This window comes from Fusarium tjaetaba, assembly GCF_013396195.1.
Source record: "Fusarium tjaetaba strain NRRL 66243 chromosome Unknown NRRL66243_c0000069, whole genome shotgun sequence".
NCBI classification, from domain to species: domain Eukaryota; kingdom Fungi; phylum Ascomycota; class Sordariomycetes; order Hypocreales; family Nectriaceae; genus Fusarium; species Fusarium tjaetaba.
The window spans coordinates 327,864-355,319 of NW_023501265.1; the positions used below are offsets into that span (position 1 = coordinate 327,864).

The window sequence follows — 27,456 nt, forward strand, 5'->3', positions numbered from 1 at the left end:
TCCGTTTGTTTACCATATCAGCTAAGACAGCAACATAGTGATAGTAATAATTAAGTCAAAACTGATGCCAAGCATTTTAACTTGTGTCAGAAATCCCCATGCATGCTCGCCTTCATCACCTAACATCCCCAGAACTTTAGTTGCTCATAATAGTGGCCTTATCGCTCTTCTCGAGAACATCATCCAGCATCTGAACGGTGGTACTGTCGTCCCTGTAAGCCCAATGAGCGCGCATCTGTCGGACAGCCTCGTAAAGTCTCTCGGGCGAGGCTGCGTCATAGCTGATGAAGTCGATTTTCTTGCCATGGTCTTGGAGCCAGTGGAGTAGGTAGACGATATCGCGGACGTCAGAGTTGAACTTGACCACAGATTGAGGGCGCGTACTGCCGATGTATTGACATGAGCGCTTCATCTTGGTGAGAATGAGAACGCCGGGGTGGAGGATAGGGATCGAACCTGTATAAAGTTAGGTTAGATATATTATAAACAGCGCGAAGTGAAGTGATTAGTCAATCTTGATATACAAATCAGCCGACCGACCGGAAGAAGGCCGTTCCGAAGCCATAGGCAATTGGGTTGTGCTCCGCTTGAGGTGGCCCCGGGCAGGGTCCCCGAAGGCTCGCCCGAAGGTACGAGAGGCCAAGCAACAAGAGTCAAAGCGGGAAGAACTTGGTATTAAGCTACCTAGGCGAGGGTATTTCCCTCGCCTAGCATCAGGGTGTTGTACTTACCATCTCCCGGACGGAGGATTGAGAATCGGCGAGGCAAGCCGAGCATGCCACGGACAAGTGTCTCGATCGGGACTCGCAACTCCCACTGGTCATTTTTTGGTACGAAAAAGAGCTTGAGGTCTGAGATTATGAACCGCTGATCTGCTTCGCGAAGAAGCTGCACAAGATGAGGTCGAAGCTCATTCGGGTTCGCATCGTCCATGGCGACTTCGACATCGATATCGAGGGTTTCGCGGTTGCTGCCTAATAAATTCAAGGCAAAACCGCCAATGAAGGCATGCTCGATGTTGGTGTCTGTGAGAATGCGCGAGAAAGCTTGGGCAGCCTCCCTCATGTTGACTGGGAGCGGCGGCATATTGGTGGTTGTGTAATGAAGCTTATGATTTTAGGATAAGATATTAAGATGAACTGGTCTGAAGCTCGTCTAAAATACACTGAACTTACCTAGGTTTTATGCAATTTATGGTTAAGGTCGACTAAAGTACTCTAAACTCATCTAAGCTTTGTGAAACTTAGGGCAAAGGTATTGGCAAAGAATTGGTGCCTACGATTGCAGGTTGCTAGTGGCCGATTTATGGTGCAATGTCTAACTCGTGAGGCAGGCAGCCAGGGATGTCATTTGCAGTTGAGATTTGTGGCTGAGAGCTTAAAACTAACCTGCACGTACATCTCCTCTGTGATAAAGCCGAGAGTTCAAAAGAGTCTTCACCACAAAGAACTTAGACGTGACGGATTTATTTTAACTACGTGTTCTCAACTTTAGGTTTGAGCCACACTTCTGGTCTACTTCTTGTCGGCAAATCGTCATACGACAGCTTCCCAGATACTAGCTGAAGCATCATATCCCTTGCCCACTCCGCCTCTTCCGTAAATTCCCATTGCTTTATGCTACTAAGAGCATTTGCCATCTCCAGAGCATCATTTTCAGCCATTTTCTCCTTTTCAGCAGCGTCTAGATGCTCTAGATCCTCCGGTGTAGGCATATAGTCCCCTTCATAGCTCATATCGAACATGCTGTAGCCGATGACGCTTGCCAGATCTGCTTTTGCTATCGAGCGAACAGTACTTCCAGCATTCTCTCGCATGATGATGCGCAAGTAGGCGGCGCAAAAGGCAGGAACATGCACCGTCCATAAAGAACACGGCAGTGTAGCCAAATCAACAGCTACGAGCTCCTTTTGTTGAATGCTAGTCCAGGAAATGGGCACCAGGATGAATTTGTGACTTGACTCCCCATAGACATAGCGATAACTCTTCTCTGCGTATTCGGCCATATAGCTTAGCGGTTTGTTATCGTCTCGTAAGCCACAGGCTGATGCGATGTGTCTAGCATCGTTTATTTGCTCGTCGGGAACCAAAAATAGTAAATCCTGTGGTCAAAGGTCAGCATCGTGAAAGACATGTTGCGCTTGAGACATACTGATTGATGTGCAAGCGGATAGCCCAAGCGCTGTAGTAGAGGAGTCTCCCATTCCACGAGAGTAATTTTATTTTCCTTGAACTCGTTCAAGATCTTGAGCACCTGATCGTCAGTGACATACTCCATGTTGTTTCATGACGGAGGAATGGTGTTGACCCATGAGATTTGAGAAATAAACGTGGGGGCAAGCTATGCATCACGTGCTCCACCGAAGCTTACCATTTGCAGCAAAAAGCTAATGTCGTCCTTTTGCCCAGTTGTCCAGATCCTCTCCCTGAGATGTGAAAATGGCTTATCATCCGAATGCATGAAGAGTAGTAAGAGTACGTAGACTAGTAGATAACGTCAGTAGATAACAGCAATAACCGAGTAATCCCGGTCGATTAACCACGCTATACCCCATCAAGAAAGAGATCCATACCCCCCTCTCACCGAATGATTGACAGCGATCTCGCAATTGTATTTATCATCAAAGATTTTTTCGCCTCATTCTTTTCTAAACCTGTCATTGTATTTTTACTCCAAAATGGCGAGTGACGAGACTACACCACTTCTCCCCCAAAAGGGGGATGGTAAAGGACGAGTAAGAAACTGGTTATCGAGAGCTTTCAGCGTCGAGAATCGTATTTTGCTTGCGGGGTTTCTTATCACGTTATCGTTCAGTTTTACCCAAGTTCCGTGAGTACTTTTTGTTAATTGAGGGGGGCAGAAGCTAATGGGTTGTAGATTGTTTTATGTGTTTCATTTAATGACTTGTGATTCGTTTTATGAGTCGCATCCTTCTTACAATGGTCCCGGCGATAGGTGCAGTCGTGACGAGATTGCGGCTGGAACGGCAACTCAATACAGTATTCTTGGCATGTCTACTACCTTTTGCGGTAAGCCAGGTCAATTGAAAGTCAAATAATGGATGCGATACTGACTGTTACAAGGAACGTTGAACCTTTTTGTTGCGGGCTGGACATCGAAAAAGTTCGGCCCCCGAGCGGCGCTTTTGTGTCAGATTCTCATCCCAGCAGCTCGCGTGGTCACACAAATCTTGGGAGTCGTGGCAGGTGGAGAAAAAGGAATGATCATCATTCAAGCGACTCAATTGATTACAATTCTAGGCGGTCCAGCTGGGTACATGTAAGTCAGCTACAAACTATTGCTCCTCAGCTGCTAACTTTGGCCTCAGTCTTGTTGTCAACGTCATTGCTGGAGAAGTTGTCGAGCCGATCAGAAGGACAGCAGTATTTGGACAGCTACAAGGCGCCATCATGTTGGGGCAAGCAATTGGTTATCTAAGCGGTGGTATGATAGGTGACGCGATCGACATCCGAGCTCCTTTCGACGTTGCGTTCATCTCCTTCATCCTCGCGGGTATTTACGTCTGGCTCGCCTTACCATATATCTCACCCGATTTAATGTCCAATGGGGGCAAAAACGGTCAAAAAGGCGTCTCTGGTTTTCTCGCGCCTCTCAAAATCCTCACACCGCAGAAATTACGCCTCGCAGACGGAAGAGTCAAGAAGCATTTCGGCGTCATCTTCCTCTGCAGTGGCATATTCGTTTCCGTGCTCGCAACTGGTTATGCACCCCTTCTCATCCAGATGTATGCGACAGCGGCGTTCAACTTTAGCCAGGGTGATAACGGCTGGCTCATGTCGGAGTTTGCGTTCATGAGAAGCTTCTTCCTGATTCTGCTGTTCCCGAGGATCATCGCTTGGGGACGAGGTCGTGTTATCAGATCTGAACCAAACAGCGATGATGAAGCGGAGCCGGGGCATATTCCAACGGAGGCTGGGGAGTTTGATGCTACGTTGGGGGAGCAGGCTGATCATGAGCCGTACGAGGCGGTCAGTCGCACCAAAGAGGACGAGGGATGTCTCTTTGATCTTGTCTTTCTCAGATGGAGCTTGTTAGTCGATGGTCTGCTTACTACAGTTGCCGCTTTCGCGACTAAGCCGTGGCATATCTACCTTGGTACGTTTTCACAATCCCCTACTGAACATCACTAACGGAATAGCTGCGTTTCTTCTCCCATTCGGCTCCGGATCGGCGCCAGCAGCAAAAGGTGTTATTACACAGATGTGTCCCGACTCTCAGCGCGCCGATGCTCTCAACGCTGTTACGCTGGTCGAGAACGTAGCACGGCTGGCTACCCAAGGCTTGTTTGGCTTCATCTTTGCCAGTTTGGCCGAGGTTGGCAAAGCATATGCCACTTTCTTCTGCAACGCGGTGAGTTACTATTGTACAATCTTTGGTGGACGCAACTTATCAGTTACTAGGCTATTGCTTTATTGGCTATGGCGGTTCTCTTATTCTCCAACTTCCCGCCTCCCGGAAGCACATTGATTGAGAAGCATGAAGAGGAGGATGAAGTTCAAAACGAGGGTAGCGAAGGCGAGCCTCTCCTGAACGACAGAGACTAAAGGCTTCAGACACTATTAAAATAGGGGACGGAAAGAATTGTAGAGGTGACCACCAAATTGAATCATGAACATGGCATGCATATTTTAGCGGCGCTTAGGGGGCATAATAAAAGGTTGGAGTACATAGAAATAACTTCCATTTAATGAGTATTTCTGTCTATCATTCACATTAAGCTTCTCTTAAACCGCCTCCTGGAATGCTGAGTCCACTGTCTAAAACCTGTGATGAAGGGATTTCAGCTAGTCTTGTGGATTAATTGACTCGCAATCATCATCAAACGCTATAATTCCCCTTCTTTGATCACCTTCTGCTGCTCAGCTTCAGCTTCAGCCATGGCCGCCAGCTCTCTTTTGGTTGGGGGTTGCGGGGGTAAAGGAGACTGAGCAAAAGCTTTGAAGATCGGAATCCAATCACGCAGACATTTCCCTTCCAGTTGAACCTCGGCGTCTCTGACGGCGATCATAAGAAGCACTCGGAGCGTGAGGTGTGCATCATTTCCCGCTACGTGAAGATTCTCGTAGGGTATCTTGAACTCCTCCAGTAGCTGCTTTAGACTGTATCTGTACCACAACTGTAGCGGAAACTGAGCTGCTTTTACAGTGTCTATAATGAAGACAGGTTCAAGCTTTATGTTCAGCATTGAGAGCAGTGAAAGCTCCTGCTTTGCCCCATGGACAACCAGAACATAAGGCTTCCTAGTGAGCCGTTCAATCGCGGGTCGTACGTGCGATAGCTTAATCGGCTTCGCTTTCCCGAAGAAAAAGTGGTAGTTTTTCCATGAGAATGCTTTCTTGTGACCAAACACTAGATGATGAGATTCGATGACGCCAGATGTCAAGTCGCCGCCTTGCGCTGATTTTCCGTGTAGGTGTTGTAGAGCTTGTGCTTTTAGGAAGGACAAGCCAATCTCAACTCGTTGTATTGCACCATTTTCCACCATGAAGTGGTCAACATCGATGCTGAGAAATCCCAGGTCCTTGATTTTGGAATCACGCCCGCGTGGTACAGTTGTCTGCGGTATGCTGGGCCAGCTCGCGCCATTGAGCAATTTCGGATTCAGAGAGTAGCCAAAGATCCAGCGAGGCATGATTGTCTCATCTCTGAGGATCCCTTTGTGGGCTAGCTCGGCTGCAGTGGTAGTCATCATTCAATTCCAAGAGAGCGATGGTTAACAAATTGGTAGGCATGAAGATTGTGAGGTTGTGGACAGATAGCAAACCTAACGAGGGAGCCTCATGGACAGGGCAAAGCAAACTCAAATCTTTAAGCGAAAGTCTCTGTTGCTGACTGATGCTATTTGGTCCATGATGAGTAGAGTCCCTGTCTATTTTTGAACTATTATACACATAATCTATCTGTCTTGATCTCTCTGCAGTTTCGTTAAAAAGTCCCAACTACCTCGTAAGAAAGTGATGAGGGTGTCCTGTACATTAAACCTTTTTGATCCATTGTCCCCCAGTCAATGCCTGTCTCGACAGGATTGCAAATACAGCACCAGCCAGAATTGTAACACCACAAAAGATGATCAATCCAGAGAAACTTCCATTCTCTGCGCTAACAATGGCTCCGGCAACTGGGCTTCCAATAAGGACACCAATGGCCGAAACACCATAGAGTGCGCCACTACGGGTTCCGATGCTACGAACATCCGAGAAACTTGCAACCATAGCTGGTACAATAGACAAAGTGCAGCCGGACGCGAAACCATACAGAGCTGCATATGCAATGACCGAAGCTGTGGAGTGGGCAGTGAGCCATATTGTGAGAGTGAAGATGCCTCCAAGTAGGGTCAAAGGTATCATGACGTTGAAGACGCCGATTCGATCGCCAAAATATGCGGGGACAAGACGGCCAAAGGTGCTTTGCAAGTTGTCAGTCAAATTCAGGGAAGTAGTTCTAGGATTACTTACGAAGCCGCATTGACGATGGATACTAGATATTGAGCCAGGCTATCCGACACACCGAGTTCTTTCGCTTGAACAATGATGAAGTTGAAGGGCAAGAAGGAGCCCAGATACAGCATAAATCCAGCGACAGTCAGCAAAAGGAATGGCATTTCCTTGAATGGCGTGATGAAATCCTTGATGTCGAACTTCCTTCGGGGCGGTGGCAGTCTCGATTTGATGGTAACGTTGGCGATTACCAGCAGTCCCAAGAAGAGGAAAGCCACAGATCGCATCGCCCAGCCGAAGCCAACTTGGACAACAAGCTTGTTTACCATGATCGGGAGGACAACACCACCAAGGCTGGATCCTGCAGTGATAATGCCAAAGGCGATAGCGCGGTGACGCTTGAACCATGTGCCAGCAGCAGCGATAGCTGGGTATCGTCAGTTGTGCATCTCGGGATCTGAAGGTGCATACTTACGTGCGTAGAAGAGGAATGAGCACCCCAGTGCACTGCAGATACTTTGAGAGAGAATGATCTGATAGTATTTCTTCGATAGGGATGTCATCATCAGACCGAAAACGTGTAGAAATGAGCCGATGAGAATGGGAATACGAGGGCCGTAATTGTCTGTCATGTAGCCAACAACTGGGCCCTGTGAAATGTTAGTGAGAACTGACGTTTGGCAGAGGCCAGACGTACCCAGAAGAACAGCATGAATGACTCGATGGATGATATCCATGCTACATCGCTAGAAGAGTACGATTTGAGCTGATTCTGCTCATAGTAATCTTGAAAGATGCCGATACCTAATCCCTCGTCAGCTTCTCCCCCATCATCGAAAGATGAGAGTCACGTACAATTGATCCACCCGAAACTGGCAAATACAGCGAAAAAGCCCCCAGCGACAACAAGCCAAGCTTGGAACCCTCCATCAGGCGGCGGACCAAAGTCTGGTGCTGACGTCCCTTCTTGCTGCGAGGGCGCTTTTTCGCTATACTGCTCGATTTGGGAAGGGCGATCGTCGTCAGAGGCGGGGGAGGAGAGGGATTGATGACGGCTTGGTTCTGAGGCGGCCATTGCTGCGTTTTTGAGGCTGATGGTCGACTGTGAGGTGCTCTGAGGTGAGTGAGCCGTGGATTGATGAGAGAATCACTCAGCATGCTTAAGTTACTAGTTATATATCTGTTTGAATTCACAATGATCTACATCATGCTCGTTATCTTACAAATTCGACCCTTGGCCAATTCTCGCGAGATGGTTCCGAATATGGGATAGCTTCATCGGAGAGTGTTCGGCCTCAACCCTAAGGTTTAATCCCTGTCGGTTATCTCGAAGGATGATTCCGAATATAGTTTAGATTCTCGGCTTCTGACCCTTGGATACCCGCTAAAACGCGAGCTGACATCTCTCTACTGCGTTTCTCTTCAGTCCCTTGACATTCCCCTTCAAACCACGTTATACGCAATTGTTGTAAGAGATATCCCTGTCGAGGCTCTCGAGGTATGGTACTACATATAGCCTAGCGTATCCCTCACCGAGACCTTCGAGACCATGCTCATTGTTTAGCTTATTCGTAAGCATGGTTGGTGTTTCTAAATCCAAGGCATGCGCCGATTGCAAACGACGCCGCGTCAAGGTCTGACTCACTTTCCTTTCGACAATTATTCATCACTAAAGACTTTTCAGTGCGACCTGACGTCGCCTCGGTGTCAGCGTTGCACCAAGGCCGGTATTATCTGTCGTGGAGTTGGCAAACATCCTACCCTATGGGTCCATCGGACTCCGACGCAGCTCAATGTTTCCGCCCTCTCGGTCATACAATCGCAGCAGCAGACGAACTGGTTGAGCGTGCTACAACGGATGCGCTGTCAAATAAACTCGAAAGGAGCATACGATATACCAACTTTTCGATCACAAGCGCTTTCCATTGCAGTCAACATTTACTTTCCTCAAGGGCGATACACCACGAGCGAGGAAGACCATAGTTCAACGCCATCCTCGTGGCTCAAGGCTGTGTGTAAAATGGAAGGCCCTAGCGAAGCTTTGGACTACTCACTTGTTGCGTTTGTTGCGATTCAGATTAGGCTGTCCGGTGAAGTGGGCGTGTCTTACGACGAGGCCATTGAGCTATACAACCATGCACTATCCAAGGTTATTCACGTTCTTGACTGTCCTTGCGTACTAGGGAAAAACGACGAGAGTATTGCCGCTATTGTGATTCTATCCACTTGTGAGGTAGGTCAAGGAACTCTCAGATATTGAAGGAGATTGACCATCGGTAGCTCTTCCTTTTTCATGCGAGCACGAGCTGGAATGCTCACGCGCAAGGCGTATCTGAGATCCTTCGTCATCGAGCTGTCCCTGACACAAATACTGCGAGCTGGAACGACTTGTGTCGACGTCTCTGCGTGATATGTGTAGGACACGTTCCCGGAGCAGCCCTGTAATGTCTGCTGACTATCCCAGGTCATTCAAGCCCTGTCACAGAAGAAGCCTCTCAATCTTGAACCCAAGCTTTGGCGAGAGCACATTGGCCCGTGGGCTGCCCCAGATTCCTTCGGTGCATTCCTCGACATGACCATCGATATCCCGTCAGTCATGGCTGAAGCTTATGGCCTGGCCTCAAGTGATGAGGCAGATGGTGAAAGATTGTCAAGATACATCGATCTTCTGACTGAGAAGTTCTATCTTCTTGAGAATTGGCGAGCCCTTGTACATCGCAACATAGCGGTACGCAACCAAACGCCGCTATTCTGGTCTGTTCCCTCTAGAGCGAGTAATCCAGCAGACGATGGATATCCAGATAAGCTATTTCCATTCGCCCTGATGTTTTCATCTGTGGAGGGCGCCAGTCCATGGATTCTATGCTGCAGCATCATGTTAGATATCATTGAGACAATCCTGCTGCTTCGCGCAAAGGCTGCAAGCCTGGGTGTTTCCCCATCCCCTAGCGAGTGCCCGGATGGCTTTACACAGAAGGGCTCACCGACCCAGGCAGATGCTGACTATATCGCGCGTATGATGTGTCAAAGTATCGAGTATTGCTATCGGAGTGAGAATGGTACTTTCGGCCCGCAGATAACATGCAATGCCCAAACGACTCTGCTGGGGTACTTTGCGGGTCGGGGTATGAAGAGGGAGCTTGAGTGGTGTCGGGCGATTAAATACATGAAGGGACCTGGGACGAGTTTTGGGATTGATCTGATGCAGTTCAAGAAACCACCAGAGCTGTAGGCACTGGTTCGATGGGAGATGTTGGTGCGAGTGATTGCCGAGGTACTCCGTAGTCAGGTAGAAGATGCGGACATGATAATATTACATCCATACTTCAAGAAGGAAATCGGGCAGCGCAAAGATTCTCAAGTAAGCAGCCTCAGTCAGCACTGACGAAATCCCCACGACGGTAACAAAAAGCAAGACTATTGGGTAGATATGCAAAAGAATAACCAATTGCCCCGTACTGGAATCGAACCAGTGATCTTATCATTTCGTGAAGCCGTGAAGCTACTAGTGATACGCTTTACCACTGAGCCAACGGGGCTGAATCTCATTGGTTAGAAAGGCTGGCTTCATTAGTACTTATGACCTCGGGATCCGAGCATAGCAACTGTCACTACCTCAATTGCCTTAACTTCACTTGTATGCATCATATTGGTGTTGGCCAGGCTTCATGAGCCATAGTTACATTCATTACATAAATACAGCTTACTACAATACCGGATCAAAGTACTCTCCCACATACCTTCAAGCACTCAAGTTCACCTCATCCCCAGAACCAGCCTTAACGCCAGGCTCAACATCCATAACATCCCTGTTATGACCAGAAGCAGTAACAAGCCCAGGCTGCTTCTCCTTCAATTCCTTGAACTTCTTCTCAGCGTCCCAAACCCAGGGTGTATCAGCCGCAAAGAGCAGATCCATCTCTTCAAGAGTGCGCTGGTTACTCTCGGGATACAATGCCCAAACCATTGGAATGGCAATAATGTTGCAGGCTCCAAAAATATGGAGTGTGTTCTCGCCAATAGCTGAAAACATGACGGGACATAGAAGGGTTAACCATCCGTTGCCAATAGACCAGCCGAAAACGCCGAAAGCGTTACCTTTGGCTCGAACTTGGAGCGGGAAGATCTCAGCAGGGTAGAGCCAAGGAACTGTTAGCCATGTAGCTCCAAAGACCGAAGTAAAGATGAAGACGAAGGATGCTGCGGCTGCACCATATGAGCTAGCTTTGTCGAGGTCACCCGCATTGCGAGCTTCCTGGCCAAGTTTGGAGAATCCCGCGGCAAGGAACATAGCTATTCCTTGACCGACAGCACCCCAGTAAAGAGTCCATCTTCTGCCGATACGATCGAGAGTGTAGACACAAATGAGCGTGGCAAACATGTAGAAGATGTTGTTGAGACCACTGATCCATTGGGATTTGCGTGTGTCAAACCCGGCTATCCTGAAAATTGTAGGGGCGTATACTGTTACGCCTGCGATGCCGACCCATTCTTGCATGATTTGGAGCTGTAACTGTTAGTTGAATGACACGATAGCGTTGTGTAGACTTACCCAGATGACTAGCTGAACGCGTCGACCAGTATGAAGCTCCCCTGATCCAATGCCAAAGAACATGTGCAGATAAGAGTTCTTGGAAGACTCTTTGTTCTCAAGCTGAACTATGTTCTTGATATCGGTGTACTCGGCGTGGGCGCGGGAAAGATCCACCTCGCTCGACCCACGGAGACGACGGAGGATGTACTGGGCTTCATCGTCTCGGCCAACCTTGACAAGCCAGCGAGGAGACTCGGGGAAGAACCAGACGCATCCTAGCAGGACAAGCAGGGGCAGGATCTGGAAGGCAATAGGAAAACGCCATCCAAACTCAGAGTTATTGTTGTCAATATATGAGAGACCGAACTCCAACCAGTAGGCCACGACGACACCGAAGATGTTGAGAGTGAACTCGATTGCGATGAACTGGCCTCGTGAGGTATGCTCAGCTGTCTCGGTAGCCCAAACTGGAACAATAGCGTTGAGGATGCCGGTTCCTAGACCCTGCTGTCAGTAAAAGATTGGAGTCAACCTTGGTAGAGACGCATTACCTATACCGTTGACTGCGCGCGAACAGATCATCCAGTCGTGGTTTTGAGCTGAGCATTGCAGCGCTGCACCAACAATAGCCCAGGCAGCACCAATAGCGATAGTCTTGATACGTCCGACTTTGTCTCCTACCCAGCCTCCGAAGAGACAGCCAAACAGAGTTCCGAGATAGTAAACTGACACGATGCCGCCTTGGAGGAGACTATCGGTAATGACTGGTTCGCCGGTCTTTTCGTCAACATAGCCAAAGCCCATCAAGTCGATGTAATCTTTCGAGTTATTCACACCACCCATCATTCCTTGATCATATCTGAAATTGTTAGCGAAAAGACTGAACCATTGAAGTTGGGGAAAATGATGAGGTCATACCCAAAGAAAAAGATCGACAAGGCAGCAACACAATTGATAGCGATGAGAAGCTGACGCTTCTCAAAGTGGTTCGCAACATTGAAACCTGGAAGGCGCTCCATGATTGCTATTTGGCATTAGACTTGGATGTTAAGAAACTGACGATGATCTTGTGGGTAGGTGTTGCATTTATACTTGATGCAAGTGACTTGTTGTGCGGAGGATGAGACGCGAGATCCACATCGGATAACCGTATTTGCTCAATTATCAGAGCGTGTTAATTAGCGTGGTTAATTTGGGTGAGGGGCGGAAACATGGCCGTTGGTCAAGTTGTTTCCGTGAGGCTCTGATCAAAACTTGGTCATGATCTCAACGCGATACCAGATGCCAGGCGGTTCACTCTTTCTGGTTCCCCATGAAGCCATGTAAATACTGATTATCTCATCATCTTGAAAACCTCGTATTTACTCATACTATTAGCTTTGTGTTACTGATCTTCAATGTTGTTCATGCCGTTACACCTCAAAAAGCAGTGTCATCGACAAATCTTGCCCCAGGTTGAGAATTGGAGGTGGTGGAGACATTTTAGACTCCCCCATGTTTCGTTTATGCGCTCCAATCAGCGACCCTCATTCTGAGGTTTTACTGGGCCTGAGCGGAGATTTCCTGGAGTTGAGTGGTAATTCCCACGTTTTATTCTCGTGACAGGGATAATTCAGCGACAGGCAGCAGTTTAAACAAACATCGGCATGCGGCTCCGATGCTTTTCATGCTACGTTGGAGCTTCAAAGTCTTGACATCGAGTCATTTTCGCATCGGTCGTGTGATCTGTTGTTGCAAGGGAGACAGATACATCTGCGGAGTGTCCGCTTTTTCACTGGCTTCTCCAAGTTGGGGAGAAAACACAGGACCTTGATCCTAGATGACAAAAAGACTTAGGTAATATAGCCTAAGATTAGGATAACTTTTGATGAGTTTATTTTAACACTGCATCTTAGGGTTCGCTGTTTTCTTGCCCCCCAAGGAGAGAGGGTAGATCAGTGGAGTATCTTCGCTGGAGGTCTTTAAGAGAAAAATGTTTGCCGACGTGCCGGACAATGCCGCTATGACATCGTTTCCTGATTCAGCTGGGAATAGAAGCGTGGAGCTTGTGTTGGAGCAAACAAGAATTCAGCTTGCTTGGCCGATCAAGTTTTGCTGATGGCTGGGATTGTCTCGGGGATAATTCCGCGACACGTTCACAGCGCCGTTTGCCTGCCCAGAACTGCGGAACGAGAAGGGCGGAGTTTCCTGAAGAAGGTATCACGGGCAATGCTCAATGAAACGTGTAAGGTGAACTTCAATTTTCTTCTTACTGTGGTCGCGAGATGTCATTGTTCCTAACGGCCGAAAGATTGACCTTCGGCCGGACCGGATTCAATTGAAGCGGCACAGCAAGGTTTCGGGAATAATTCCAATATGTGAGACGGAAGTGATTCAGCATAAAACAGCACAGCAACGATATGGGCCAGAAACACGCTGGAAAACTCTCAGTTCTCCGAGACTCCAAACTGCGACGACATCTCATAATCCTGTGGCCATGCATCACCAAGATTGCCTTTCTTCGCGAAGCATCAGTGGGGGATTACACCGGACGGTAGTTGATGGTGACAGGGTTTCAGCGGCTTCCCCAATGTTTTAGGGCGCAACAAGGCGATCATCACGAGTCATGCCCAGTTACCCAGCTACCCAGCAGGGGACCGTTAAATCGGCAGAATCACAACATTCGGCAAGTAAAACGACGAATTGTCCTTGATCATTTGGTTGCTGATATGTTCTGACATTTTCAAGAACTTTATTGTACTTTTCTACGGCTATTTTCACCCTGGAACACGTCCAACTGCTCCCGACGCCTCGTTTCCGTCAACTCCTTGGAGTTCCACGTGCCAAACACAATCGTACAAGGTGGCAATCCCTCGACAACCCAATAATTCTTCAGTTGACGGATGCAGTTTTGGAGTTGGCGGTCTTAGACCCAGTATCGGAAGATATATCACCGGTTTCTTCGGACAAAAATTGAGTTGGGGCTTCAGCTTGAGGACTGTCATTTGTTAGCTGGTGTTCCATGCTATTCATCACGTACATGTACTTACTCTCGGTGCTTGAGCCATAGATGAAGGGCATGCGTCGCAATGAGCAGACCAATAGCACATCCCAAAGCAAATGGGTAACCTTTAGGGAAGCGAGGCCCTTCGACGGTCGGGAATACAAGCAAAGGTGTCCAAGCTGTTGTCGACTGCGAGATCGCATTGATCAGGACAAGCGTGAAGGACCGCTCAGCTGGAGATGCTCGAAGTTGCGTATTGACCCAGCCGTGAAGAACACTTGATAGCGCGACCGACGCGTAGATGGTCGAATATGCGAACCAGAGGGCTGATTCCGGGACGTTCCAGATGGTGAGGATTATAAGACCGAGCGCGTTCCATACAGTCGAAACAGTGATAGCCCACGCAGGCCCCAGCACAAGATCTGACGCAAAGCAAACGAAGAGAGTGTAGAAAATGCCCAGGGCTGGTGCGATGGTACCCAACTCGTTGACCTTGGCCTTCGAATAGCGGTTCAGACTTTTAATCCACAAGAGAAAAGAGCCCGAGCTACTGTGAGTTCCAGCGTTCCAGAACAGGACATCGACGAGAATGATACCCCAGAATTGCGGTGACAGAACGACCTTCTTCAGGTGTCCTAGCTTCATCTTTCCATGACTGCTGTGGCCCGCTCGTCTGAGTCGCTGCTCACCAACATCGATGTCATGCTGGTTCAAAACGCGACGGTTCGGTTGATCAGGTGTTCCTGGGATGACGAAATATCCAGCAATGCCGACCGGAATGGTGATCAGCGCGCAGATGATATACATCCAGCGCCAACCCTCCAATCCATTCACACCATCGAGTCGAGCTGAAGCACCGGCTTGAATGAGGCCAGCGGTAAGTGTTCCGAGCGATAAGCCGACGTAGAAGATACCGCCACGGCGAGCAATTTCGTTGCCTCTGTACCATGAGCCAAAGAGATAGTGCATAGTAGGGAAGAAAGCTGCCTCAAACCATCCGACGAGGAATCTGTAAGCTGCCAGTTCGGCGAAACTGTTGACTCTGTATTGAAGAAGTGTGAAGACTCCCCAACAAACGTCCAAACCTGGGATCAACCAGTGGATGGGGACATAGGTGAGAAGGAAGAAGAAGGGGATCTGGCCCAAGACGGCGCCGATGATGTAGAATGTTTGTAGTTGAACAAGTTCATTGCCTTTGAAGCCCAGGTCCTCTTTTAGACCCGCGACGTACGCATTATCTACAAAGTATTAGTCAAAAGTCTGGAATGAGGGCGGGATATGTTTGGCGACATACTCAAGTTGGACTGATCAATGTACTTCACCCAATAAGCTATCACAGCATACGGGACAATAAGAAGATCAAGCTTAATGATAAACTTTCGCTCCTCCGGTGTATCTGTATCAGAATACCACTGGATATGATACCACTTCTTTTCTTTGGCGACAGACATTGTGATGGATGTGCAGATGAAGGATTATGCAGGACGGCGGTTGGGGCGATGGGCCAGGGGCTTTAAAGCATATGCGAACGCAAGCAAGGATCCGAAAATTGGGATATCGAGAGGCTAGATGCGTTCTTTATCGGGCTGGGTGACACTAGGCGTGGGTGCCATGTGCACATTGATAGATAGTGCTTGCTTGGCGTATTGCATGATTTGACGACACTTTGATGCGACGACCGACGTCGGGGAACGACAGATCTGGATTCCGATCATAGATATGGAAATTTATAAGATCAATCTCCTGTATCAGGTACTTGGCAGACCACTCCGTATCTCTGTCCTTTCTCTTCCTGTCAGCCATCCAGATGCCCATGGCGCATCTGGAGACATTTGCAGATCTGCAGTTTCGAGTTTTCCGATTCATGCAGTGAGATATTGAAACCAATCAAAATAATCGACCGGACCAGTAGCGATATCGATAATTACTTGTTTTGGGCATAAATGCTTGTCGAGCTCGTTATCGTGGTGAGAATATGCTCTCAGACGCGGGGCGAATTGCGTGCTCCCAATGTCGCAATTTCATCCCTGTGCAACGTTTCGTGGCGGGCTGGGGCAATTGGCGCCAATAGAAACTATTGATATGATACTTTATTGGAATAAGATATACATGGATTTTGAGGGACATGTACTGTCGTAGGTTAGCAGATCCGTGGAATTGAACGCGTCGAGGCAGATGCCATCCTGTGAGAAGACAGGTTTCGGCGCGACTTACATTTTTGACAGACTGACGCGCAACATTCTAAAGGCTGCGAACGACTGAATAAGAAATATCAGCATGTCTGAAGTTCGGTATTTGTCGTCTAGCTGTGGTTGATCTTAAGTGCAATACAAAATGGAAGGAATCGAAGATGTGAGTGAGCCCAGCAACAGGACAAGCGGCGGCAGAGTTGATGAGACTGAAAAGGACCAGACTTCGCAATGTTATGATGAAGTGCTTCATAAGGCTCGGTCACTTGGAGGCAACCTTCAATGAGATTCCGTTCGGTCACTTCGGTGGTCCGCTGTTGGTAACAAATTTTAAGCAACGAGGCTGGTCACCGGGTGACAGTTGCACAGATTATCACAGCGCGTGGGATCAACTGGATCGGCACACGAGCGCTACCGCGAAATGCCCGCCCAGGGGAAGGGTTATATACCAAAGTCACACTCTACCCTTCAGCGAAGAGTGGTCGAGTGGTATCTGCCTGCCTAAAAACCTATAGACCCTAAAATCCGCTCCTAAAAACCTTCCTCCCTCGGCCACTATTCGTTTTTGCTCGCGGGTTCGAATCCTGCCCCCAAAACGGTTTTTCTTTTGGCACTGCACTGAGACTATTTGCAAGGCCCAACAACTCCAAATGATTTCTCAAAGTCCAATCGTGTATCTAATCGCAAAGAGCGGAAGCCGAGCAATGACTATAGGTGATCTAGCGCTCGACCATATTGAAAGTCGAGACGGTCGAGTTCTTAGAGAGACGAGTCTGCATACGATCTCAGCGTCTCTTCGGATGATCTGAGAGAGTCTCATCCACTTACCAAATTGCCACAATAGGGGCAGGAGTGGCCAGGCATGACCCAAACTTGCTTCTCAGTCGTCGTGCACTTGGGGCACAAGACACCAGGCATTTTGGCGTCAGGGGAAGAGCCATACGATATTCCGGGGTCCCTACCAGGCATATCGATGTTGTGTAGGCGGTGTGATGCTGAGTCTGTTGATGTATAGTGGCAATGAAGATTTCTGGGGGAATTTGGCCGATGCAAGAGACTGTGGAGTTTGAGATGAGGAAGACGAACTTGATGGGATGGCAACTCTCGCTTGTGTTCATATTCACTGGTAGTGTTTGGAATTCCGGTGGGAAGCCTTATAATGGTGATCGCTGGATTGGCGCCTGTTCGCTTGACAAGATGGTTTGTTCGCTTTCTCAAGCGGTGCACTCTTTGGGATGTCAGTGGCGGAACACCAACTGGGACGCATTACCGAAGATTGCCACATAGCCATATCTACATTCCGGCAGGTCAAAACATGTTTGGGCCCTCTGACCTTGCGATAAGCTTGTCAATCACTGCGCTGAGGAAGCAAAATCCCAAGTCAACGTAACTCCATTATACTCTATCTCTTTCGTATACGGGGTATCTCTCAACATTTCTTCAAAACATCAATGATCCATTCAAGTCCCTCCTTACTCTCCTTCAACCCATACTTGTATGCCAACGGGAAGCAATGCATCTGATCACCCCAAGACAACCACTCTCCATCAATGCCTTCCTTTCTACATCTCTCTCTGAACTCAACAGCCTCTGGCCCAAGAACATCATGAGAAGCTGTAATACCATGGATCTTGACATTGTTCCTGATACAGACGCCTAGGTCGGCATGGATGGGTGAGACTCGGGGATCATCGGCGGACCAGTTGAGCTTTTCATTTCGATCTGTTGTTTCCTTGCTCGTTCCGTTTTGTTGATTCACGTCTGAGTGGCCTGGGGCCCATGCACCGGCTGTATCATTGATGGACGACTCGCTCAAAATAGGATCGACCTTGTCCACCTTTTTGATGTCGGGGTGGTTGTGACGTAGATCGGTAGTCGCAGTGATGGCGAGGATGGCGGATGGAGGTCGAACGGCTTGCACATCTTGATGTCTCATTGTCCAAGTCACCAGGCATAGAGCGATGTTGCCCCCTGAACTGTCTCCAGCGACAATCACCCTCTCGCCAAGGTCAGATGATTCCTTCAACAAGACGTTGTAGGTCTTGCAGATGGCTGGGAACGCATCTTGAACGGGGTCCTTGGGTGCTAGGGGATAAGAGACGAGTGTGAGTCTGGTATCCTGCAGACGATTTATCATCTCTGCGCAGAAAGTCCAATGTTGGCCTGCAAACGTCAGTAAGGTTCCTGGCAAGAAAACAGCCTACTTACCACTTGGAGGTGCTTGCCATCCACCTCCAGCGAAGTACAATATCCTTCTGGAATAGGACTTCTTTTCTCCACCAGAAGTCTTCGGGGTCATATCATACGTCCAAATGCCCTCGACCTTGTTCTCTTGAACATCACATCGCTTCCTCGCTCCCCTCGAGGGCTTGCATCGCGTAGGATCAGCAGATGAAACCTTCCTAATCTCTACCAGCTTTGGTTTGATAGGTTGGATAACATTGTGAAGAATCTTTGTCGGCCAAGACCGTCCAGAGCGTTCATCGACGTGAAACTCTTGATCATCTGAACTGAACTCATCATCCGAATCACGGTAACCATCAACGGTCGGGGGGTTGACAGTTTGGGTCGCCATCGGGAATAATGATATCTTGTAAGGTTGAACCCTGAAGATCGGGGACGATGGAGGGGTAACAGTAACACAATAGTTGCAAAATAAAGCCGTCATTCTTTTCATCAAGGGAGACCCTGATCGGCATACGTCATTGATCTGACATCATTGACTCCGCTTGCATGCAACCCCAAAAACAGGCGTGACAAAAAGACTAGCTGCTTTTAGACGCCATTTTTACCTGATCTTTTGACAAGTTGAAGATAAGGAATTGACCAAGAGACGGTGACTAATTGTTTAATTCGATTTGAGTTATTGATGACGCTTTGGCATTCGCTAATGCATTAAGGGTTTGGCTAAGCAAGAAGCTTGTTCGGCTTTAGCAGTAAAATTGGATCAGGCCAAGATCTCCACATCACCAAGCAAGCTTTACGCCATCGCGATCTTCACCCGTCGTTCGATCAGATCTTTAACGTTGTGGACCAGGCAACGGTACGAAGGTTTCGGCACTCAAAAGTAAGAATAATTAAATCGCTAAACAACTAAAAAAGATACCGCTTGCTTGCTGTTTTGTTCAATCTGATGCCCATGCGCTTCGCTGCAACTCTACAAAACCAACAACACAGAATCCCGCTCGTCGCAAAATACAAATGTAACATCGAATCATTTGACCACAGTGATCTTAATTCCTCTCCTGCGACAGGCCTGACAGCGAAGATCGTCTTCTATTCGTCTCGGTTCGCATTCTTGCCTCAGCTTGCTTCACAGCTTCCTCCCAGTCTGTAAAGTACAGATACATGGCCTCAAGGCCAGACACCCTGCACAAAAAGTCAGTGACAAGTCTTCGACAAGCGGATGAGAATAGAACTTACACAGCAAGACCCGCTGTGAGACCGACCCATAGTCCAGCTAATCCCCAACCCAGTCCGAAACTGGTGCCGAGGGCAATTGGTAAAGCGACGACGTAGTATGCGAAGAGGTTGGCGTAGGATCCAATAGACTGGCGTCCGATGCCGCGAAGAAGGCCATGGGAGACGGCTGCTAACGCATCAAAGATTTGCATGACAGCGCAGACGAGGATGACGTTAGATGCGATGTCGATGACTTGCTTATCTTCCGTGAACACGGCCGGGATCTGTCTTCGGAGGGTCGTGAAGATAGTCAGGTTGATGCTTCCGACAATGAGGGCAGCGAAGATGGCCTATGAAGTCAGTAAGAGTGCACTGCGATGAAGATGAGGCTTAACTCACCACTTTGGCTGTTACTCGTGCAGCCTTGCTCAAATCAGCCCCAATAAGGTTTGCAACTCGAGTCGAGGTCGCGATGGCCAGTGGGAAGGGGATATTGAAAGACATCGAGGTTACGGTCACTAAGACGCCTTGAGCTGCTAGTTGCGCTGTACCGAACCGTCCTGCGGCGATGGTGAGAATTTCCAGTACGGAGAACTGGGCTTCGATCATGATCATTCCCGGCAAGGCCAATTTGATCATAGGACCTGCGACAGTCAGATAAGGATGTCTTGACGAGTCCGAATTTGACTCACCCCAGTTTGTGAACGCCTTGCGGCTGAAACCCTTCCAGCACTCATACCCTTCAAAGAGCCGCACATACAGAATGAGAAGAATTGGAAGGAGGTTGTGAGTGACAGCCATCGCGATGGCGGCACCAGGAAAGCCCCATCCGAACTTGAATACAAACAGCCAATTTTGTAAGAAGCTCAATGGCGCTCCAACAAAAAGCGTATAAGTTGTAGCATGGAATAGACCCTGACTCTGAACGAACCTCTTTGCGCTCTCAAAAGCACTGACACCAGGCATACCTGCGATGAGAATGCGCATGTACAAAGCAGCCAATTGTGTTGTGCGGCCTGGGCCAACGGCTGCAGCGAGGATGGGTTCAGAAAACCACCAGACGACAGCGATGGGAATCATGATTATCCAAAGGAGCCATGTCATCCTCTGCGCCTGTAAGCCAACGAGATGTTTGTGGCCAGACCCGTAGGCCTGTGCGCACAGTGTGTCGAGGCAGGTTGCCAGGCCTTGAACTGGGACGTAGTAAGTGATTGAGGCAGTCATCGTGGCCACTGAATATGTTAGCATGTGTATCAGACTGGGAATGATGCTGAAGACTTACAGTTGACAGCGGCGAGTTCCTCCATTCCAAGACGACCGACAGTTAAAACAGAAGCGACAGTGACCGAGTAACTGTGAACGGTCAGTGTCATGATTCACTTGCATCTTCGCGGTACCTACTGTAAGAGAAAGGTGACAATAAGAGGCAGCGCATATTGAATCAACGTCTTGGTCTCACGCTGCCACGTCGTATCGATCTTATGCGACGCCAGTGCCTCCTCCCAACGCTTATGGACCTCATCCGGCCCCGGCGTCGGCGGAATCCCATCAAACCTGACAACTCTCTCCCTCAACAACGGCGTTGTCTCACCCGAATCTTCTGATGCGAAGAGCGGCTTGTCGTGATCGTGCACACGAGTACTAAACAGGTGTCGATACAGACGGCCAAGCTTCGTGGTCTTCCATCCTGTCGGTGGGTGTCTCGGTGGAATGATATCATTGTCGCGGAGGAGGGAGACTTCGGCGCGGAGGGATTGCTCAAAGTCGTGGGGGTTTGGGGGCGGGATGTCGATGCTTGAAGGGGGAACGGTAGAGAAGCCTTGTCCGAAGGCAATACCTGTTGGATGAAAGGCAAGTTGAACGTCTGTTTCGTTTACGTATCGCGGGTCTTCGATAGCTTCTTCATCGCGGTGTTCATCTCCAGAGGAGCACTCGTCAATATCACGGTTCAGAATCTCCTCCACATTTGGAGCTGGGTCGATGAATGGGGGAGGAAATGTAAGATCGTCTGGAATAAAATCAGCAAAGATAGAATGTCTTCTTCCTCGACGTTCCCCGTCGGGATTAAACGGTGAGCTCGTAGGCAGCGACATGTTGCTTAACCAGCGAGAGTCGACGACGCGCGATGGAAGAACTCCAAAGCTAGAGGTGGTGATGTTTTTACATCATCTCAACGAACACAATGACGTGATCCCAAAAGTGAGATAACAAAGTCGGTGAAAGATATCTGATGTCAATTGATAACGACTCACACCCTCTACAGGGCGCCACAAACCGACCAGTGGCATGCCAACTGCTGCAAACGATGACACCCTCAGCCTAGACCCCGCAGCACATGACATGCATCCTCACTACGGATGTGCCACTAATCAAGGTTCAGGCCCGGACGGTTTGCCCCGAAGATAAGATGTTGGTGTGTTGCACCCAGAAACGGGTGGGGTGAAGTCATTTGTGAGATGGATGAATCTAGATTCTTTACTGATCGGCGCTTTTTTTTGGTGTTTTTTGACGATTGGTGCAGCCACTGGATTTCACGTGCGGCGATCATTGGTTAGTGGCTCATTCGACGACGCGCATGAAGAATTGATTGGAAAACGTACGAAGGATAATTGTATGACTTCATCTTCAAAACAGAAAAAGGCTGTGCATTTTGTCAGTACCACCACGTTCTACGGTATCAAAGTGGGATTTTAATAGGGCCACAGAGATTCCATTGATTTATGTTACAATTCAGATACCTTTCACATGCTTCAGCAATTGTGTAGGGAGTATTGGTAACAGCCATGACTTGTTCAGTTGAATGACCAAGGAAGAAGCCAGCAATGTGCGAGCAGTACAAACAGATTACAACATCTGAGCCTGTCCCTCACATCATACACATAACCAACAGTGTCCTTCAATACGCCAACAAATCAATACCCTTCACTAATGCCGTCCTCGATGTCGTAGAGATTCTACCCATGATCCTAAAACCTCAGCACTCGAACATTTCGTTAGGGCCGCGCAGCAGCCTCCAAGCGAAACGCGGGGATGCCTGTTGCCATGAGATATTTCAGCGGCGAGACTGCGCCATCTGCCGCAAACCGGTTGTACAAATTGCCGTCGGCGTCAGCCTCGTCAGTTGTAAGAACGACAGGCTTTTGATCAGGATCGCCAAAAAGAAAACAAGGAAGGAGAGAGTTTCCCCAGAGACCGTAGAAGTCCGCTTGGCTCACTTGTGTAATGGTTAGCTATTGAGTTCTTTAGTCTATATGATCAGTCAAAATGACTTACTGCTGCCGGCTTCGCCAATAACAACACCTCGAGCAATGGTACTCTTCCATTGAGAAATCGGCGATATTTCTGTGTCAGCAGGATGGACGCAAAGAAAATCCGCCTGGCGCATAACTTGAAAAAACACATCCTTGATGTTTATAATAGGGGTGGCGGTGGCGGCATATGTCGCAGGATCCATCTGTCTAGTCACCCACTGTCTTTGTCAGTATGGTTCCAGCATTTGTTAACTAACCAAAAGTGGTACTTTACCTGACGCAGATGCAACATATCGGGGCGCGTGTCGATCTCGGCCTGGAGTTTTACCAGGCCTGGTTTCGAGTCTTGGTCGAGCGGTGGTAAGGCGCTTGTGCGCATGACTACCAAGAACCAGTATGCCAAAGACAGAGCCGCAGCAGCTCCCAAGGTTGTCGTTCCGGATCCCGATGGCTGGGATGATCAATTAGTATCAATCTGCGGTGGATACAAAGTGAAATGAGGGACTTACGCCGATGATGAGACCAATGTTGAGCTCACGGCCCAATAGATACTCGCGAAAGCGCTGTAGGTCATGGTAGCCTGCCTCTTCAGTGATGCATTGCATCAAGTAACGGTCATCGTACAGTCGGTAGCACATACTCGGAAGAGAGCCAATGCTCAAGCCGGTCCTATCCTGGGATAGCACTTCGTAGAAGCCCGTACCACGAAGAACGGCCCTGTGAGCCATCGTCTGGATCATTACCCTAAAGTACAGCTTCACTTGGTCCGCACTGAGCGTACGCGCATCTAGGGTGTTTCCTTCGTTGTCTAAGGCCATGCCCCACGCTTGTCGATTTGTTGGTGGATGGGTTGGTTTGAAGATACGCATGTTCTTGACCTTCGCTCTACTTCTGCCATTCCTGCATCAAAGACGAGGGATACGACGTGCTAGTTCTGTAATCTCCTGTCGAGGGCTGCGATGGCGGTTCTTTGATCGGGGTAGTGGCGCAAACCAATTCGGGGGGCGGAAGCTGTGCGGACGTGAATGATCAGGTCTGGGTCTTGGGCCAGATGCGCTCGTAGCTCTGGCGCCAAGCTGTCCCTTTCCATGATCCTCCCGGTCCTGAGAAGTACAATCGTCAGTTCATGTTTTAAGGCTTAGTGATAAAGGTCGACTAACCAGATGGCTGTCTCAGTATGGTCAGAAGTCAAGGCATCGTAAAACTTCACTTTGATAAGTGGATTGGCCATCAGTCGTGGCCAAGCGTGACTGTGGCTGTCGCTCCATGCCTTGAAAACTGGAATCACAAGATGTGCGGCTGTGCCTGGTGGCACTGGAACATCCGGGGAGGCGAAGTAGGCGGGCAGTCGTTCCTCGGCAATCTGTAGTCACGTAAGCCCCCATTCTCGTTGGTCTTATGATGTGGTACATACTATCTCCGCCTCGCGGTGGACCCAGAGGGTGTCTTGAATGACACTCTGGTTGATGGCGGTAATGTGAGCGTCATCGGTGTCGAAACTACCATGTTAATTAGTACACGCAGTGATCAAAGTGAACGGGCTTACTGACGAATAGCAGGCCGGAAATGCGCCGCCTTTGTTGTCGTCCACAAGTGTCTTCATTTGCTGTACGTTAACTGGCTGGTACGCGTAATCATATGTAAATGGCCCAGGGAGGTTTTGGTCCCCCATGATCTCCTTGCAAATGCTGATAGGAAGTTCAACGACGAAAGAGAAGGCGCGCTGATGTATCACCTCGAGGAACGATACACCGTCGATCCTCCCGTGGTAGTTCACCCAGGCTTGAAGTTTAGGGTCGGGAGAGTTGAAGTATTCTTTTCTGTATTCCTCGCTCGTTGGATTGGATGAATCTTTCAGCTTCACGACGAGGTAAGTCAAGCCTTGCCAGTCTTGGACTTTCGGGAATTTGTCTTTTATCTCTGCTGGTACTTGCAGATGAGTGCAGGAAGTTTTACCGCGCGGAAACTTTACTGTGACGGTGAAGTCCGATAGGATAGGCTTGTCGGTGATCGGGTCGTCTGGAATCAAACGTCAGATATGTACGTCAGGGGTTCTTGAACCTTGACACTTACATGCAAAGCATGCACCCTTGCCCTCCTTTTCACTCGCGACCTGGCCAGGATCACGAGGAAAGGTCAGGGTGAACCCAAAGTAAGGATTCGCACAGGGAGGGTTGGCCGTTCCCACGCGTGCTTCGATCTTTGTTCCAAGACCAAGACTGGGCGTTCCAGCAATGACTGTGCCAGCGTCGCCGAAACTCGTATAAAGTCAGAATTGAACTTTGCGAGAAGAGGGAGATACGAACACCAAGGCACATGGCTTCATTTGAGACTCGTAGGACATTTTGAGGAGTTACTTGCTCCACGCTGTTGTTGTTGTTATTGCTGTTGTTGTGGAGGGCAAGAAAGTAGGTTGTTGGGATGAGACGGGATAAAAGATGCATACCAGGTTGAGGTCGCAAGGAACGATTTCGTATGGGTTGCTAGGCAGTAGCCAGTGTCAAGTAGACAATCCGATGCCAGTGGAACAGACTGTAGTGGGGTTGCACCAGCGTCTCCCCTACTGGTAGAAATTGACAGCAGTGATGGGTCTGATGTATTAAACCATGGCAGAGCTCTTTGCCTTCGACATGGCCATGGTTTATCAATTTAGTGATGCTGATCCTACGACAATTCACGGACTCTCTAGGGTCAATGTCAGCAATTAGTTACCTGCAGTGGCAGAATGAAGAACACATGGCACGAGTTCATCGCTGCAAAAAGACGTGTTCAGGTGTCAGTCATATCAAGATATCGCCCGCTCAATCTGTCATAACAATCTTTCCTTTGGCCGTAGAGCACGCTGTAACATGATCAAAGCCAAGATACAAAACCTATAGCCAAATAGAGTGTTTGTTCCTTCGCTGGCATTTCTTAACCTCTTGGCTTGGCATAAGGGGCTGTTTTTCAAGTCTGCGACTTCAAGCAGTATTAATTTCCTTATTGTTTACGGGTAACCCATGTCCGAACTCTGTCCCGCTACGCACCTGTTCCGGTGCCGTCTACAGAACATTGCATATTTCACGTTGAGGGAGGGGCTGGATACAAATGTCTGACTACGTCTCGATCTGCTTGTTTGTGCTTCCTAACAATTCGGCAATTTCTAAATTCCTTGGCTTTTGAGTCGTGAAGAGCTATGCATGAGATGCTTGATGTCAAATTCATGAAACTGTGGCTGGCAAGCGGTATATACAGCGACAATGAGTGTGGTCTAAAGTTGTGGTGAGCAGAGCCTTTGCAGGTCATAGTGCAGTCTTCAGGTTTTGGTGTGTCCTGCGATTAACTTTGAGGTGACTTTCTTCATTGATTCCATCGCGGATCATGTGACACCCCGGAGTGACTGTCACCCTCTGGCTGCAGCGAGGAGTTCTCTCCACATTCGGAATCTACACACATTGTGTGGGTTGGCAATGCTCCATGGCCTGATTTGACGAGAACCTTAAGGAAGTCGCAGAGCCTTCGATGGGGAAGGTCAAGCGTGAGGAACAAACGCGTTTCTATCGCCGTATCAGGGTGGGTGGACGAAGAGTCAAGGGGCGTCACAATGGGGGCTCGCTTTCCCTTGTCCAGATTGCACTTCATGTAATTGGTTAAAGAAGAATGGCTTCAGTGTCCTTCTACGTTTCTGTATTTTGTCAAGTTCCTACAGGGGCCACCTTCATTGTTTGTGATCATTTCGATCTGTGAACTTAGTGTGAGGGGACGAACAGACAAGGGGACGAACAGACAAGGGGACGAACAGACAAGGGGGCGTCTTGATTGGAGTTTGACCGTTCGCCAGCATAGGGGCAAGAACATGGCAGTAGGCTCTCCTTGTGCATATATCAAGTGGCTTTCAAGGCAATCTTGTGCTGTGCCGTAGAGTGTACCTCGTTGTGGGCTCATGTCCAACCGCCCAAGGTTACCTCGAATCTCATGGTTGCCAGTGCCCTGATGCTCTGCCGGATCAATGCCCACTGTAACTCGTTTCATTGCCGTTCCCCTCCTTATGAGAGCATCCTGAGGCAAGATGCCTGGAAGCCAAAGCAGAGCAACCAGCTGAGCCTTCATCCAAAAGGGGCATGGTGCGGTCTGGCAACGTCCTGCCCTCCCTCTGCCACTGGCAGACTTCCAGCATCTTCTTTCCCAATCAAGCCCTAACCGATTGCACCGAGTTCCTCCCCGCACAAAACTCCTTTCCCCTCTTGATCTTCGAATGAAACCTCCTCCTCTTCATCTCTTACCTTGTGTTCACTCCACCAAGCCAGCACTTTGCTGTGCACTCATCATCACTATCTCCCCTCACCATCACGCGACGTCAGTCCCTCAGTGCATGCGTGCTCTTAGCCTCTGATGTCGAGAATAAACACCGAATCTCTCTCAAAGTTAGTTGAGCAACATCCAGTATGTCGATTGATCCAGTGAAAAGCTCAAGCTGACTCCGTCCCAAACAGAGCAACTCCCAACCCATCACTCTCCGAAATCCCCTCTCCCCTTTCATCTCTTCCCAAATTCCCTTCCACCTCAACCGGCTCCTCTCGTCTTCCATCGTCAGATCTCGCGCTCCTCGGGACACTGGAAATATTCCCGTGTTGCGGCGGGTAAAGACTTGGATGATGCA

The 27,456-nt window shown here is 48.9% G+C and overlaps 12 protein-coding genes across 12 annotated transcripts; 2 read left to right on the plus strand and 10 right to left on the minus strand.

The window, feature by feature from the left end:
- Positions 1 to 136: 136 nt before the first annotated feature.
- On the minus strand, positions 137 to 1,086 carry FTJAE_3674 (uncharacterized protein; the record flags this gene model as incomplete). The annotated part of the gene is made up of 2 exons (XM_037349997.1): positions 137 to 456; positions 732 to 1,086. The coding sequence occupies 2 exons, from the start codon at positions 1,084 to 1,086 to the stop codon at positions 137 to 139; spliced, it is 675 nt and encodes a 224-aa protein (XP_037209337.1).
- Positions 1,087 to 1,474: 388 nt separating this feature from the next.
- On the minus strand, positions 1,475 to 2,277 carry FTJAE_3675 (uncharacterized protein; the record flags this gene model as incomplete). Its single annotated transcript, XM_037349998.1, has 2 exons — positions 1,475 to 2,101; positions 2,152 to 2,277. The coding sequence occupies 2 exons, from the start codon at positions 2,275 to 2,277 to the stop codon at positions 1,475 to 1,477; spliced, it is 753 nt and encodes a 250-aa protein (XP_037209338.1).
- A 400-nt stretch (positions 2,278 to 2,677) lies between these two features.
- FTJAE_3676 (major facilitator superfamily transporter) lies at positions 2,678 to 4,565 on the plus strand (the record flags this gene model as incomplete). The annotated part of the gene is made up of 6 exons (XM_037349999.1): positions 2,678 to 2,829; positions 2,956 to 3,029; positions 3,084 to 3,279; positions 3,329 to 4,116; positions 4,160 to 4,371; positions 4,422 to 4,565. 6 exons carry the CDS (start codon positions 2,678 to 2,680, stop codon positions 4,563 to 4,565), a joined length of 1,566 nt encoding a protein of 521 aa, XP_037209339.1.
- A 281-nt stretch (positions 4,566 to 4,846) lies between these two features.
- FTJAE_3677 (QDE-2-interacting protein) lies at positions 4,847 to 5,653 on the minus strand (the record flags this gene model as incomplete). Its single annotated transcript, XM_037350000.1, has 1 exon — positions 4,847 to 5,653. One exon carries the CDS (start codon positions 5,651 to 5,653, stop codon positions 4,847 to 4,849), a length of 807 nt encoding a protein of 268 aa, XP_037209340.1.
- Positions 5,654 to 5,996: 343 nt separating this feature from the next.
- Positions 5,997 to 7,533, minus strand: FTJAE_3678 (monocarboxylate transporter 2; the record flags this gene model as incomplete). The annotated part of the gene is made up of 5 exons (XM_037350001.1): positions 5,997 to 6,426; positions 6,477 to 6,885; positions 6,934 to 7,108; positions 7,156 to 7,262; positions 7,314 to 7,533. 5 exons carry the CDS (start codon positions 7,531 to 7,533, stop codon positions 5,997 to 5,999), a joined length of 1,341 nt encoding a protein of 446 aa, XP_037209341.1.
- Positions 7,534 to 8,035: 502 nt separating this feature from the next.
- FTJAE_3679 (uncharacterized protein) lies at positions 8,036 to 9,690 on the plus strand (the record flags this gene model as incomplete). The annotated part of the gene is made up of 4 exons (XM_037350002.1): positions 8,036 to 8,092; positions 8,143 to 8,691; positions 8,739 to 8,873; positions 8,923 to 9,690. The coding sequence occupies 4 exons, from the start codon at positions 8,036 to 8,038 to the stop codon at positions 9,688 to 9,690; spliced, it is 1,509 nt and encodes a 502-aa protein (XP_037209342.1).
- A 510-nt stretch (positions 9,691 to 10,200) lies between these two features.
- On the minus strand, positions 10,201 to 12,011 carry FTJAE_3680 (sugar transport STP1; the record flags this gene model as incomplete). The annotated part of the gene is made up of 4 exons (XM_037350004.1): positions 10,201 to 10,965; positions 11,011 to 11,489; positions 11,544 to 11,851; positions 11,911 to 12,011. The coding sequence occupies 4 exons, from the start codon at positions 12,009 to 12,011 to the stop codon at positions 10,201 to 10,203; spliced, it is 1,653 nt and encodes a 550-aa protein (XP_037209343.1).
- A 1,852-nt stretch (positions 12,012 to 13,863) lies between these two features.
- Positions 13,864 to 15,426, minus strand: FTJAE_3681 (transporter SEO1; the record flags this gene model as incomplete). The annotated part of the gene is made up of 3 exons (XM_037350005.1): positions 13,864 to 13,969; positions 14,022 to 15,213; positions 15,270 to 15,426. The coding sequence occupies 3 exons, from the start codon at positions 15,424 to 15,426 to the stop codon at positions 13,864 to 13,866; spliced, it is 1,455 nt and encodes a 484-aa protein (XP_037209344.1).
- Positions 15,427 to 16,883: 1,457 nt separating this feature from the next.
- Positions 16,884 to 18,739, minus strand: FTJAE_3682 (esterase; the record flags this gene model as incomplete). Its single annotated transcript, XM_037350006.1, has 4 exons — positions 16,884 to 16,937; positions 16,993 to 17,165; positions 17,641 to 18,327; positions 18,373 to 18,739. The coding sequence occupies 4 exons, from the start codon at positions 18,737 to 18,739 to the stop codon at positions 16,884 to 16,886; spliced, it is 1,281 nt and encodes a 426-aa protein (XP_037209345.1).
- A 658-nt stretch (positions 18,740 to 19,397) lies between these two features.
- FTJAE_3683 (ethionine resistance) lies at positions 19,398 to 21,659 on the minus strand (the record flags this gene model as incomplete). The annotated part of the gene is made up of 6 exons (XM_037350007.1): positions 19,398 to 19,533; positions 19,588 to 19,916; positions 19,966 to 20,210; positions 20,259 to 20,798; positions 20,849 to 20,919; positions 20,968 to 21,659. The coding sequence occupies 6 exons, from the start codon at positions 21,657 to 21,659 to the stop codon at positions 19,398 to 19,400; spliced, it is 2,013 nt and encodes a 670-aa protein (XP_037209346.1).
- Positions 21,660 to 22,559: 900 nt separating this feature from the next.
- Positions 22,560 to 23,686, minus strand: FTJAE_3684 (uncharacterized protein; the record flags this gene model as incomplete). Its single annotated transcript, XM_037350008.1, has 4 exons — positions 22,560 to 22,780; positions 22,840 to 23,035; positions 23,092 to 23,268; positions 23,327 to 23,686. 4 exons carry the CDS (start codon positions 23,684 to 23,686, stop codon positions 22,560 to 22,562), a joined length of 954 nt encoding a protein of 317 aa, XP_037209347.1.
- Positions 23,687 to 23,745: 59 nt separating this feature from the next.
- FTJAE_3685 (DNA helicase) lies at positions 23,746 to 25,161 on the minus strand (the record flags this gene model as incomplete). The annotated part of the gene is made up of 6 exons (XM_037350009.1): positions 23,746 to 23,920; positions 23,978 to 24,180; positions 24,232 to 24,316; positions 24,368 to 24,836; positions 24,891 to 25,075; positions 25,124 to 25,161. 6 exons carry the CDS (start codon positions 25,159 to 25,161, stop codon positions 23,746 to 23,748), a joined length of 1,155 nt encoding a protein of 384 aa, XP_037209348.1.
- Between the last annotated feature and the right edge of the window lie 2,295 nt (positions 25,162 to 27,456).